Below are 12,863 nucleotides of genomic sequence, written 5' to 3'. Positions count from 1 at the left end.
TAAGCATTTCTAAAAAGCAAAATGGGATAACAGTATAATTGCTGGTCTTTTCTTTCATGAGGAAACAGATCATAATGTGTCTGGTTGTACTCATTCTCTAGGGATTTCTTTATACATAGTTTGTTAACTCAAGACTTAACACTAGTATTTAATGAGCTTTAGAAATAAAATCTTACCTAACAATCCATTTCCCATATATAGTTACAAGAAACAGTAATAGGTATATGTTGGATTCTAATATCAATCCTTAGTTGCATCTCACTAAAGAATGAGTAATAAGGTAACAGTATCTGTTCTTAGACCATCTCTAGCCCAATGTTTCTTTTCCCATGTTGTCTGTACGAGAGTGTCAGATTTTTATTCTGAGTTCTAATATTTGTTTTATTACTTTCTTGAAACACTATTTTTAACACCATCATTTGTGATCTCAAGCAGTTGATCCTCTTCTAGCATGGACAAAGTCTGTTCACCTGGCTTATTTATAAATGGGTCATGGATCCATTCCTTCCCAGTTTGGGGGTCTTTTGTGGTTGGGAAATAATGCTCAAACTCTTTTGAAAGCTGAGATAGGTGATCATGCACCAGCTGGGAGAAAGAAGGCATGGGCTCAGTCTCTTTCTAAATCCCTGGTGTTTAAAATGTCACAAATCCCAGTGTTCACTCATCTCCCCCATAATTTTAGTGTGGCTTTGAATGCAGATACTTTATCTGCTGACCTGAACACCATTCTCATTCTCCCCTGAAGTGAAAGATTGAGTTCACTGACTCAATATGTCACCCAAGTAGGCAAGTTTTGGGACCCATTCTGTGTCACTGAAATGTGCTGCTAGTGGTGATTGTTTTTCTAAAAGAAATCTCTGGGCTGGCTGCAGTGGCTCATGCCTGTAATCCCAGCACTTTGGGAGGCCAAGGCAGCAGATCATGAGGTCCGGAGATTGAAACCATCCTGGCTAACCCAGTGAAACCCCGTCTCTAATAAAAATATAAAAAGGTAGCCGGGTGCAGTGGCATGCACATGTAATCCCAGCTACTTGGGAGGCTGAGGCAGGAGAATCGCTTGAACCTAGGAGGATACTGAGGTTGCAGTGAGCCGAGATTGCGCCACTGCACGCCAGCCTGGGTAACAGATGAGATCCTAACTTTAAAAGAAAAACTGAAAAGAAAAACTCCAAAGACTTGTCTTTTTATGCAGGGTGCTTAATCTCCATGTGGTGAAGCAGCTTTGAAGGTTTTATGGCTTTGTTGGATAGCCGGTCTCCACGTATTATATAAAGTGGGCTTGCAGAATGTGAATCACCTGTTGCAATGAACCCATAATTTAAGTAGAACTCTTGTTATTTTCTTTTAAATGAAGCTTTATATTTATAGGCAGTCTTAGAGTCTTTTGCTGTTTTATCACTGAGTCTTTCCCTCCTTCAAAGAATCTCTCCAATGATGTTTGTTTTTTACTCATTTTGGCCGGGTTAGTTTGTGGGTTTACCAAAACTGTGACTGAGACAAGTCCATAGGGCAGGAAAGAAGCATGGATGGAAATGGTAAATACAATAATGGATGGGCCATGTATGGACTAAATTAAGTGCTAGATTCTGACTTAAAGTCTGCCACCAGATGCAGCTGTACAATTGAATACAGCAACTCACTTGCCACTATAAAGCCTGCTTGCCACTCACTGATAAGGTTTTTATATGAGTCTGCAAGCAACTGATATTTGTCTTTGTGCAGTCAAATATCTCTGCTACAGTTTATCTATACTTCCAACTGCTCCTCAGCACTAGCATCACCACCTCCGCTTCAACTCAGATCATCAGGTATTAGATTCTCATAGAGGCATGCAACCCAGATCCCTCAATTACGCAGTTCACAATAGGGTTCGAGCTCCTCCTATGAGAATTTAATGCTGCTGCTGATCTGACAGGAGGCAGAGCTCAGGCAGTAAGGAGTGATGGGGAATAGCTGGGGAGTGGCTGTAAATACAGATGAGCTTTGCTCACTTACCATGGGCCACTTCCTGCTGTGCATCCCGGTTTCAAACAGGCCATGCACCACTATCAGTCCATGGCCCAGTGGTTGGGGACCCCTGAGTTACAAAAATATATAGTTATATATGGCAAATAAATCAATGTTGTCATTTGTCAAGTATACATAAATAAATTGTCTTTCTGTACAATCAAATCAAAATTCACATATCACACAGTGGAATATATATTTCTTATAAGTATTATGATTACCCACTAGCTAAGTAATTATGGAAACAATTTTTGAAAGAGTAAAGAGGCCAATTATATACTATTCCATACCATGTTGGAAGCTTGTCAAATTTACAATACACATGTTCAAAGTGAGCCTACAGCTTGAACCCCTCAAACTTGTTCCATATTATTTTAAACTACTTAGGGCTATTCGTTATTAGCCAATTTGTGAACACTTTAATGCATCAAGTAAGACTTTTTCTTACAGGAAACCCAGTATCAAGATATGCTCTACTGACACATTTTATTCTTTTCCTTAAATTGAGGAGAAAAAAATACTCTATATTATAATTAGCTATATTAAAGAAATTCATAAAATCTTGAGTAAATGTGGTAGACAGTTTATAGCAATGTCTTTAGGGCAAATGTCTATATTAATAGGTTGATCATGTATTGAAATATGCCATGCAGTAATTCTTCTATGTTGGCTTAATATTTTTTCTCTACAAATAAAATGCAGTGGTCAAGCCCAAATCGAATGAATTGTTTTTGTGTAATGAACAAGATATAAGATACCTGCCTGGCTGCCAATTGTTTGTAAATGTTAGCAGGAGGCTCATGGTGTGGCAGACTAAGTATTTACTTAATGCTCTAAGTAACCTTTACAGATAAGTCCCTCAATCTCTCTGAATTTCCCAATGTAATCTATTATGAAAGAGAATTGAATATGAAACAGACAATCTCTAGATTTCTTCAAACTCTTCTCTGACTCTACAATTTGCTAAGACATAGCCTTAAATGATCTGAACTTTTGTCACTAAAATAATAACTATTTTTTTAAATGTAGTAATTTTTAGCTCCTTTTGAGGCTCTGAAATTCATGCTTTAAATTAGATTGATCAGAGGTTTTAATTGAACATGGGGATATCTCAAAATATGTATAACTACTTAGTATTTTGGGGAAAGGTATGACAGTTGAGATGCTTGCCAAAGCTTCTGTATCATAATACATTTAATCTAGGCAGGCGGTTGGCTTCTACTGATGCATAAACTGTTTATAAAATTATTTTGCATTCTGTATAGATATTTCCAGAAATGATAACATGCAGTGATTCTCCCTTATTTTTGCACTGTCAGTATATGAAACTCTTTCTATACAGAATGGCAGACTTTCTGTCCTTCCAATGATCAGTGAGAAGACACAAGCTACACAAAGATTCCCTTGGGATTTTCCCTAAAATGTGAAATGCAGGAGATAAGAATAGGGACAAAAGTGGATGTGGCCATCATGCCTGGGCAAAAAGCCAGAATGTTTTAACTTTTCAGAATTGTGGAAGGGTTGATTTATGTACTAAAGGAAATGAGGGGAAGGCAAAACCAAAAAATTGCTACATAAAACTTTATGTAGAAATATATTTTCTGATACAGAAATGTTTACCTATTGGGAAGAAATATTTTCAGTAATTACTCTTGGCCTTGCTCATGGCTTTGTTAACATTTCTCATTCAGATGAATTGTGCTGGGCTTTTCTAAGGCAATCTTCAGCCTTCCTTCTTAATTCTTCTGTTTTGTACCATTTCCTGCAATTTATCCCACTGCAAAATGGGATCAAATGTCAGTTATCTTGGGTCACAGCAAATGACTCAGACATATAAGTGTTTCCAGTAGTAGATGTTTTTTTGTTTGTTTGCTGGTAGTTTGGAATAAGGGTAGAGTTTCTATCTCTAGAGGAACACAAGCTTTTCTAGATCTTTATTTCACCCAAATCTAGCTATAGAATAATTTCTCACTTTGTGAGTTAAATTTATATCAGCACATATTATGGACAATTCTCCAGAATTACAAATCCATTTCTGTCCTAGGCACATGTCATTTATGTCTCACTGTGAATATATCCTAAGAACAGAGAAGCTAATGTTTGAAAACATGACATTATTACAATATTGATGTTATTATTTCCTGAAGTATTTCCATAATATTGAATACATTTTAAAAATCTCTGCCAGTGAGGAAAAAATTAGAAGGAAAATGTCAAGTTTATCAAATCTATTGATCTAGCAGAGTGTTGTGAAGAAATGTATTAGATGACTATCTGCAAATATTTGTTTACTTATGATCAGTGTGCATGATCTGGAGTCACATTTCATTTGTAATAAAAATGCAGTAAGAAATTGATCTTTCATTCACTTTAACAATTAATTTGCCACTTGAGAATATTGTCCCTATATTGCATTGAAAGTTTCTGATACTTTTAATGTTAGGTCAATGACAATGTTTAAATGACAATACAGGTTAATTAAATATAGCCTTAAATTGACAAGTGTTTTAGGATTTGCCACTGTGCTCATCAATAAGGCTAAGCTAAGCACTATATTTATCCTATGATTTGAATTATCGGGAGAGAAGGTAAAAGGTCATTTTGGTGTTTAGCATGCTGGGAAAGATATAATATCTTACCTAGAGATGGAAAGGATTTTCTGCTAATTCAGATCTCATTTCTATTTGTAATTCTAAAATGCATGTCAAGTGTATTGACAGAATTGTGACAGATAGAGAAACTAATTCAAATACATTACACTGAAAAGGGAGTCAGAGGTTATAATAGTACAAGGTGGACTAGACCTAGATTACTGATTAGCCCAATGATTTAATGACAATGAGATCATTCTAGAACAAGTATTAATATATATCTTCAACTCTGTATGTAGGGTGAGGGATAAAGTGAAGCCCTGTTGCTTTGAGACAATTTTTTGACCATGTGCATATCTTTAAGGGGGCCATATAGTCCTTTAATTCTTGATGTTAACACAGCCCTTTGAAAAAAACCTATAAAATTCTTAGTTGAAGGCACTTAAGTTTCCACCAACATTTCCACACTTTAAAAAGGAGAAGAAAATAAAGATTCTGATCATCTTTTGTTAAGTCTTTAAAAACCCGACTATCAACAACAAGACAACATATCTTTACACAGATTCCAAATTCACAATATCATAGTTACGTAGATGTTAAAAATCCCATACCTGTTCAAAAATAAGATTACTCATTTTCCACATTGTTTAAAATTTTTATTGTTGTTAAGCTGCTGCTATTACTTGTGTCTATTCCTGTTTGTGGTTCTGCTTCTACGCACATATTCTGTCAATACTTTTTTGCATCAAAGTTCCAGTCCGTCTCTGAATCATAGCATATAGAACAGTGTGTGGTCCTTGGACAAGCAGAATCAGCGTTGTTTGGAAATATGCTAGAAATTTGAATTTTCTAACTCCAATCTAGAATTACTAAGTCAAAAATCCCAGCTATCTGTCTTTAAGCAAGTCTTTCAAATGATTCTAATGAAGGTTCATAATTCAGAACCATTGGTATAGAAGATTGGTTAATTTGACACTATTCTAATTGAGCAGGCAGTAAATATATTTAGCACCCACTCTCTGAGACTCCTTGCAACCCTATGAGCTATTGGCCAGTGATTCCCAATCTTTTTGGTAGCAGAAACTGGTTTTGTAGAAGACATTTTTTTCCACGAATGGGGATGGGGGGGATTATTTGTGGATGAAACTGTTCCACCTCATATCATCAGGTATTAGATTCTCAAAAGGAGCGTACAATGCAGATCCCTTGCTTGCATGGTTCACAATAGGGTTCACACTCCTATGAGAATCTAATGTTACTGCTGATCTCATAGGAGGCAGTGCTCAGGCAGTAATGCTAGTGATGGAGAGTGGCTAAATACAGATGAAACCTCACTCTCGCTCACCTATGGCTTGCCTCCTGCTGTGTGGCCCAGTTCCAGTATTGGTCCATCAGATTACAGTTCCCATGCTTTGAGGCCTCACTTAATTTAACTTTGTTTCATTTTTAAAGAGAGATAAAACCACATTTAGAGCCATTTGGACTCACACGATGATATGGCCATATAATCCCAAAGGAATTAGTGAAAATATAACAACCCCAATGAGCTTCCTAGGTCCTTCTATGCTAGGATGTAATAGATCAGCTTAGGATCTTGACAAGAATTCTTGAGAGAAAGAGATTTCATTTAGAGAGGTTAGTATTTGCGTCTTACATTGTGCTAACCATGACATGCTTCAGCACATTGACTAAAGCTATAAAACTATATAGCATTATAATCAATTCTGAGTTAAAATGTTTAGAGAAAAATAGTAGATGTGACTGATCCCGAATTAATGAGACTTTCCACGTTTCACAGTAATTGTTTCCAGAAAGTACATTCCTCACCCAGAAAAGCACCACTACCACTCAATGAAGCAGAACCCTAAGTTTTAGCTAGCAGCCACCTCAAAGTGCAAAGTGCCATTGGGGGAGGTGGGGAGAAATGTGGCTCAAGCACTTGAGCTCTTTCTCTCTCCATGCCTGTCTTTATGCATGCACTTTCTCTCCCTGGAATGTTCCCTCTCAACTTTCTAAATCCCCCGTATTAAAACCCTACTCTTGAAAGGTCACCTCAAACACCACCTGTCTTCTTCAGGATGACTTCCCTATTTAAAGTCATGTATAACATATTTTATCTCATACCACACTTAATATATTTTCATTGTCATTTTTTTTGTATTGTCTTACTGATTTGTGTCCCTATCTTACAGAGCTTTAAAACTCCTTGAGGCAAAGACCATATCTTATTTGCCTTTGTAACCTTCAGTATGAGAGCTAATACCTACCTTGCATATTAGTGCTTAATACACATTAGCCAAATTAATTTACTCAGTCTATAGGATTCCATTATATATTTGGTTCCATTTATTTAGGAATGGATAGGAGGATTTTGCATAATTTTTCACATCTAGTTTTCCTTGTCTATATCCATTCTATTAAATAAAAGTTTTATTTGCCATTTACTTTCTCCTTTTGTGTTTATGAAAAAATATTTAATGAGAAAGTTATCATCCAGACAATAGCTTGTTGATTCTAATAGCACCAAAACAGAAGTAGCCTTTGTCCAATATGGCTAGGGGGGCAGTAGGTTAAATGCTCCTCTTCAAGAGAAGAATGAGAAGCAGCAGCTGGGAAAGATGCTTGTGAATGGCCACCTTCTCAGATTAACTAGTCACTCATCAAAACATAACCAGCCCAAACAATTACATACGTGGGTATTAAAAGAAAAAATGCATTTACACGAAAATTGTGACTTCAAAGTTATTCCACTCAGAGATTATCAGGTCGCAAAATTTTCTCCATTACTAAGGTGATGATGCGTCATTAGGGAACATCTGCAAAGTAACATGAACTGATTTTTATCATAATCACTTTTGTAATATAGACCACCAAACTTTATTTTGTAAGATTTTAAATATAATCTAAAATAAGCTTTAAAGATTGCTACTTGAAGAAATTCGCTAAATATTACTTTTTTAGTGTATTATTTAAAGAATTTTCACATTTGTAGACAAAATCTTTCCCAGTTGTCAAAATTCTTATAATCTGCACGTTTACTAAACTGAGTCTCATTATCTCCCAACTGTGCATTTCCTAACTTCCTGCCTTGTTCCTTGTACTCCAGTTGGTAAATCAAATACCTTAGGATATTGAAAATATTATGTTTCACTTTAATGATTTTGCTCTTGCCTTCCCATCCTTCCCCTGGACACTTCTTACTCAACTTTCATGACTCAGTTCAGGTCTCAACTTCAGCAGTAAGTTGATTGTGGAGCCCCAGTCAGTATGACCTGCCTTTATCTTTGCACCATAGTCCCCTTGTCATCATCTTAAGTCATCACTTACTGTCATGAAACATGTTTCATTGTAATTCTCTGCGTATTTGTCTTTTATTCCCAATAGTACATAGACCTTCAAGAGAAATGCCATTATGTATTTGACTTTATATTTTCATTTTTCTAACAGAGTACCCTTTTCCTGCTAGGTCTTCCAAAGTGATTGAACTATTTTGTCCAAAGACCCATAAATAGATTTACAGTACTATTTGGGCTATTCATTTTTTAAGATACATAAAAATTAATAGAGTTACAACTTAATATAAATAATAGAATTTCACAACAAGAATATGCCTATAAATATACAAAATATCTGATTTACACCAATGGGAAATATAATTCATGTGTCCTTTCATTAATAATATAATTTTCAGGTGTTTGAGTTAAAAAAAAAAAAACCACCTTTTTAAAAGTAACTTTTAATACTGAGATAATAGTGGAGTCATAAACTTTTAAGAAACACAGGGAGACCCAGTATGCCCTTCACTCACTTTCTTCCAGGAGGCTCTTTCTTTGAGTCTGATCTTATTTATTTGTTACTCAAAAAATCTTATTTCTGACTGGATTCAGACTATAAGTAGAAGCTTGCAGAGAAGAAAGTCTGCATCTCTTCGCAATTTGCTCCTGGCGCTTCTCTTTAGCCACCTTCATTCTCTTGGCCGAAAGTTTAGCATATTCTGCAGCCTCTTCCTTATTTTTCTTAGTACGCTGCTTCTTCAGAGCAAATACGCCACCATTTGTGCTGCAGGGGCACGTGGAGTAACAAGATGCTGAATCTTGGGTGCTTTGGTTCCAGGTTTCTTACCTTCTTTGTTTAAGGGCTTTCTTACAACATACTGGCAGACATCATCTTCTTTAAAAAGTTTGCAGATTCTGCTAGCTCTTTTGTGCCCCAGGCAATGAGGCACCATGGTTTCAGTCAGTCCTCGAATATCATTCTCTCCTTTTTTTGTAATAACCAAGTTGAGAATGCTCAGATTGGCATCCACAATGCAACCATGAACTGATTTTCTCTTTCTTTCTCCAGTTCTCCTTGATCTGTAACAGTAATGTCCCTTACTCAGTAGCAGGCGGACACGGCCATGGGTCAAGCTTCATGGGGAAACCTTGTTTGTCATTCCCACCACTAATTTGGACCACATAACCCTTCCATTCTTCACCCAGAGCATCAGCAGCAACTTCTGTGACCGTACACTTCTCATAAAAAGTACGAAGTTTGCGTTCATCGTCCACTTCAATAAATTTCTGGCAGCCAGTGGCTGGGAAAGAGATGTGCAGCTTCATCTTGAAGCAGCTGCCAGGAGGGTCTTTGAATTGGCATTAAATTTTCCTTCAAAATATACACATATAGAACTATAAGCTACTGATTCAATAATCCCCAAACAAAATTCTGGAGCTTCTTCCCAAAAATAGTTTGATAATCAAACTTGATCATCCTCACTAACGAACAGAAAAACTGGAGTGATTCCTTATGAAATGTAAAAAAGCCCTCTAGGCTTCAGTCCGGCAGAACTCTCCTATCACATTCACAGATGTTTATAATAGGTGTAGTCATTGTCCATTACCCACAAGATGATCAAATTATAACTTACTTGACCATATGCTGCGTCCAAAAAATTATTTTCAAAATTCAAAAGGACCTTAAATCACCTATGTTTTCCCTCTTTCTATTTTAAAACAATAACTAAATAATGTAAAAATAATAACTAAAACTTTTTTTTTTTTTTTTTTGTTTTGGGGACGGAGTTTCGCTCTTGTTACCCAGGCTAGAGTGCAATGGCGCAATCTCGGTTCACCACAACCTCCGCCTCCTGGGTTCAGGCAATTCTCCTGCCTCAGCCTCCTGAGTAGCTGGGATTACAGGCACGCGCCACCATGCCCAGCTAATTTTTTTTTTGTATTTTTAGTAGAGACGGGGTTTCACCGTGTTGACCAGGATGGTCTCAATCTCTTGACCTCATGATCCACCCACCTCGACCTCCCAAAGTGCTGGGATTACAGGCTTGAGCCACCGCGCCCGGCCATAACTAAAACTTTTTAAGCTTGCCTAAACTAGTTGCAGAGTGGGAAAAAATGGTTGATTTAATCTTTGAATATTGAGTTCCCATTTCAGATAAAGCAGAAAGAAACCAAGGGGTATCTAAGCTAAATGTAATCTATAATACCACATGCAGTGCATTCCTAGAAATGATTGATCAAAAATTCAGGAATAGATATTATACTATTACTATAGCTTAGTCTGTTACTATAGTTTAATTCCATGATGTTACATGCACCTTCAAAATTACTGGTTTATTTTTGGCCTAAAATCATCCTTCATTCCTCTTTGCTCTATTAATTTTCAGTTTTAAAAGTACACATTAGGGAATATTTTGCAGTTTACTAACAGTACTTACTTGTCTTTTGGCCAAAGTAAGCAGCTGCCTAATCCTTTGCCCCCGAATTCTACCTCCTGCTCTGCTTTGTATCTTCTGCTTGTGACATAAATAAAGTATATTAGATTTTGTTCTCTAAAATTCAGACATTATCCTCTGTGGCATGCCATCATCCTTGGGAGGAACTGCACATTAAATCATTAAAGAAAATTATCCTGATGAGTCATTTTGTCAGATGGTTTGCAACAGGATTCTCTTGTAGGAATGGGAAAGGGGGAAGATGTGATGGAGAGGCAAAGCAGTCAGAGATGAGAGCAACAGCATCTAAAAGTCAGAGGCTTAAGTGTTAACGTCCATTATCACCAACCTTTATCAACTTACCACCTGTGTGTGTGTGTATGAGTTAAATAACCTAAGTATCTTCCATTTTTTTAAATTTGTAATTGAGACTAACAATACCTCCTTAGAGTGCTATTGTGGGAATTAAGAAAATACTTCTCAGAATATGCAAATAAGTGTGTGTGTGTGTGTGTGTGGGTGGGTGGGTGGGTGTACACACCTTACGGCAACTACCAGCATAAGGGAAATGGATGTTAAAAAACAAATACATCTCCTTCATCCTTCACAATTTTTCCTTGGTTTTGGCTTGCAAATAGAGTGAGATATATCTCTTTTGATGAAAAGGAGTGCTGTGTTAGGCCAAAGACTTCCTACAGATACATGGACAGAAGGCTCTCTGACATTTAGTCTTGGCAGTCTCTGGTCATGTCAACTTTGCAATACGGAAACTCAAGCACTTCTATTAGCCTCCACAAGGCTAACCTGTGAAGAATAGGAGCAAAGGTATGCATCTCTTGAGAATAAGCTAAGCTACTCTATGTCTATGGGCAGAGTGTAAACACATAATCTGTAGACTACATTTAGGATGGTGTTTCTCATGATACATGACAAATGATAACATGCTCAACTTTCATATTTTATGTACTGAGCCACTGTGAATTTGTATGTATTGTTCAGGATTTACATAGCCCACTGAAGAATTTCCAAAATCTAGAACTGTTGGAGAAAACTCCCCCCTAACGATAATTAAGAAGATACTAAGCTCCAGTCAAATTCTAATAATTTGAAAGGTATTATATCATTTAATATTCACAACAAAATTAGGAGGGAGGTACTATTATGTTGCCCATTTTACAAATAAAATTGAGTCATGGGAGAGTTCAGTGACTTCTCCTGTGGTAATTCACTAGTAAATGTAGAGCCAGGAGTTAAACCTGGACATTTTGGCTCCAGAGGCCACATGTTAATCACAATGCTACTTCTCTACCTTGAACAAACCTTGCTGAGAGTTACGAAATAAGTAGTTTTAGTTCCTTAGGTCTTCTTAAACTAAAACGAGTAAGCACTTTGAGCAGACTATAAACTGCCTTCCCTATAGTGATCTACAAACTTTTCCAAGAAAATTATCTTTAGATGCAGCAATCAAAACTTGTGTATAAGGGGAAAAGGAACTCTTGTTTATCTCTTACTACTTCCCTTGAATTTCATTTTTCCTAGGAAAAAAAATCTTTAAAAATCCAAGTTGGTGGATTTTCCTCTAACACAGAGCAGCGATTCCACTATTTCAGAGACAGTGTAGATATTGGGATTAGTCTCTCTGTATCTCAGAATGTCAACACATTTGCCAAAAATGAATTTATCAGTTAAATGCAGCCAAGAGATTTAGTTTATCTATGTATTACAAAGAAGAAACAGCTTACCACTGTTTTTACAGATTGAGGTAATCGGGCATATTATTGACATGTGCTATAGATTTAATTTAATACCATAGTACAGATATGGGCTCTGATAAGTTATTTTGAAATCTAGGCTAAGATGAGTAGAGTTCTTTCAATATTTATAGGGTTGAAAATGCAGAGTTAGCAAAGGAAGCATTTTAATTAAAACAATATTTTTCTATGTATGCTCAGAGTAAAATGAAAGGGAATTCTTTTAAGGCCTTATTACTTTTTTCCATATATTTGCTGGAAATACTTTTGCTGGGTTTTAAGACACATTGAAAAAAGGTTCACTTGTTTATTTCCCAATATTTTAAGCCTTTTGATTTTAGAACCACCAAAAACAAAAACAAAAACAAAAACAAAACAAAACAAAACCTCGATAGTTTCTTTTGATTTTACATTTTTTTTTCCAAATGTATTTAGGATTCTTTATATTTACCCTTTTAAAATTGTATGTTTTAGGCATCCTGGAGATAACATCAGTAGAAATCGGAGTTGTTGCTGTGAAAGCCATTAACAGCAACTATTACTTAGCCATGAACAAGAAGGGGAAACTCTATGGCTCAGTAAGTATTCTGCTTTTGTTTTCAAATCCACTGCAGAACATCATTACCACAGTTTTGGAATGTTTCCCCCAGCCATTGAATAGCTTTGTTATCCTTCTATTGCTAGTAAAACAGAGCCACAGTGGTTCCGTCACCACTGTTTCAAGGGTTGGCAAAGCATCTCTTCCAATTCTGTAATCTCCTCTGTTGTTCACCCATTAGTCTACCACACAGGCTGCTGCTGGCA

General features: G+C 36.4%; 1 protein-coding gene and 1 pseudogene across 1 annotated transcript in view; one reads left to right on the top strand and one right to left on the bottom strand.

The window, feature by feature from the left end:
* FGF10 (fibroblast growth factor 10) overlaps positions 1 to 12,863 on the top strand; it is an 82,251-nt gene that overhangs the window by 63,123 nt on the left and 6,265 nt on the right. Inside the window, exon 2 of the mRNA XM_017533186.2 lies at positions 12,534 to 12,637. Within this exon, the coding sequence (XP_017388675.1) occupies positions 12,534 to 12,637 (104 nt within the window). The remainder of the gene's footprint in view (positions 1 to 12,533; positions 12,638 to 12,863) is intronic.
* On the bottom strand, positions 8,432 to 9,205 carry LOC108307736 (annotated as a pseudogene).

This window comes from Cebus imitator, unplaced genomic scaffold (genome assembly GCF_001604975.1).
Source record: "Cebus imitator isolate Cc_AM_T3 unplaced genomic scaffold, Cebus_imitator-1.0 Scaffold80, whole genome shotgun sequence".
Classification (NCBI taxonomy): domain Eukaryota; kingdom Metazoa; phylum Chordata; class Mammalia; order Primates; family Cebidae; genus Cebus; species Cebus imitator.
This window is presented reverse-complemented; position numbering and strand designations above follow the sequence as displayed.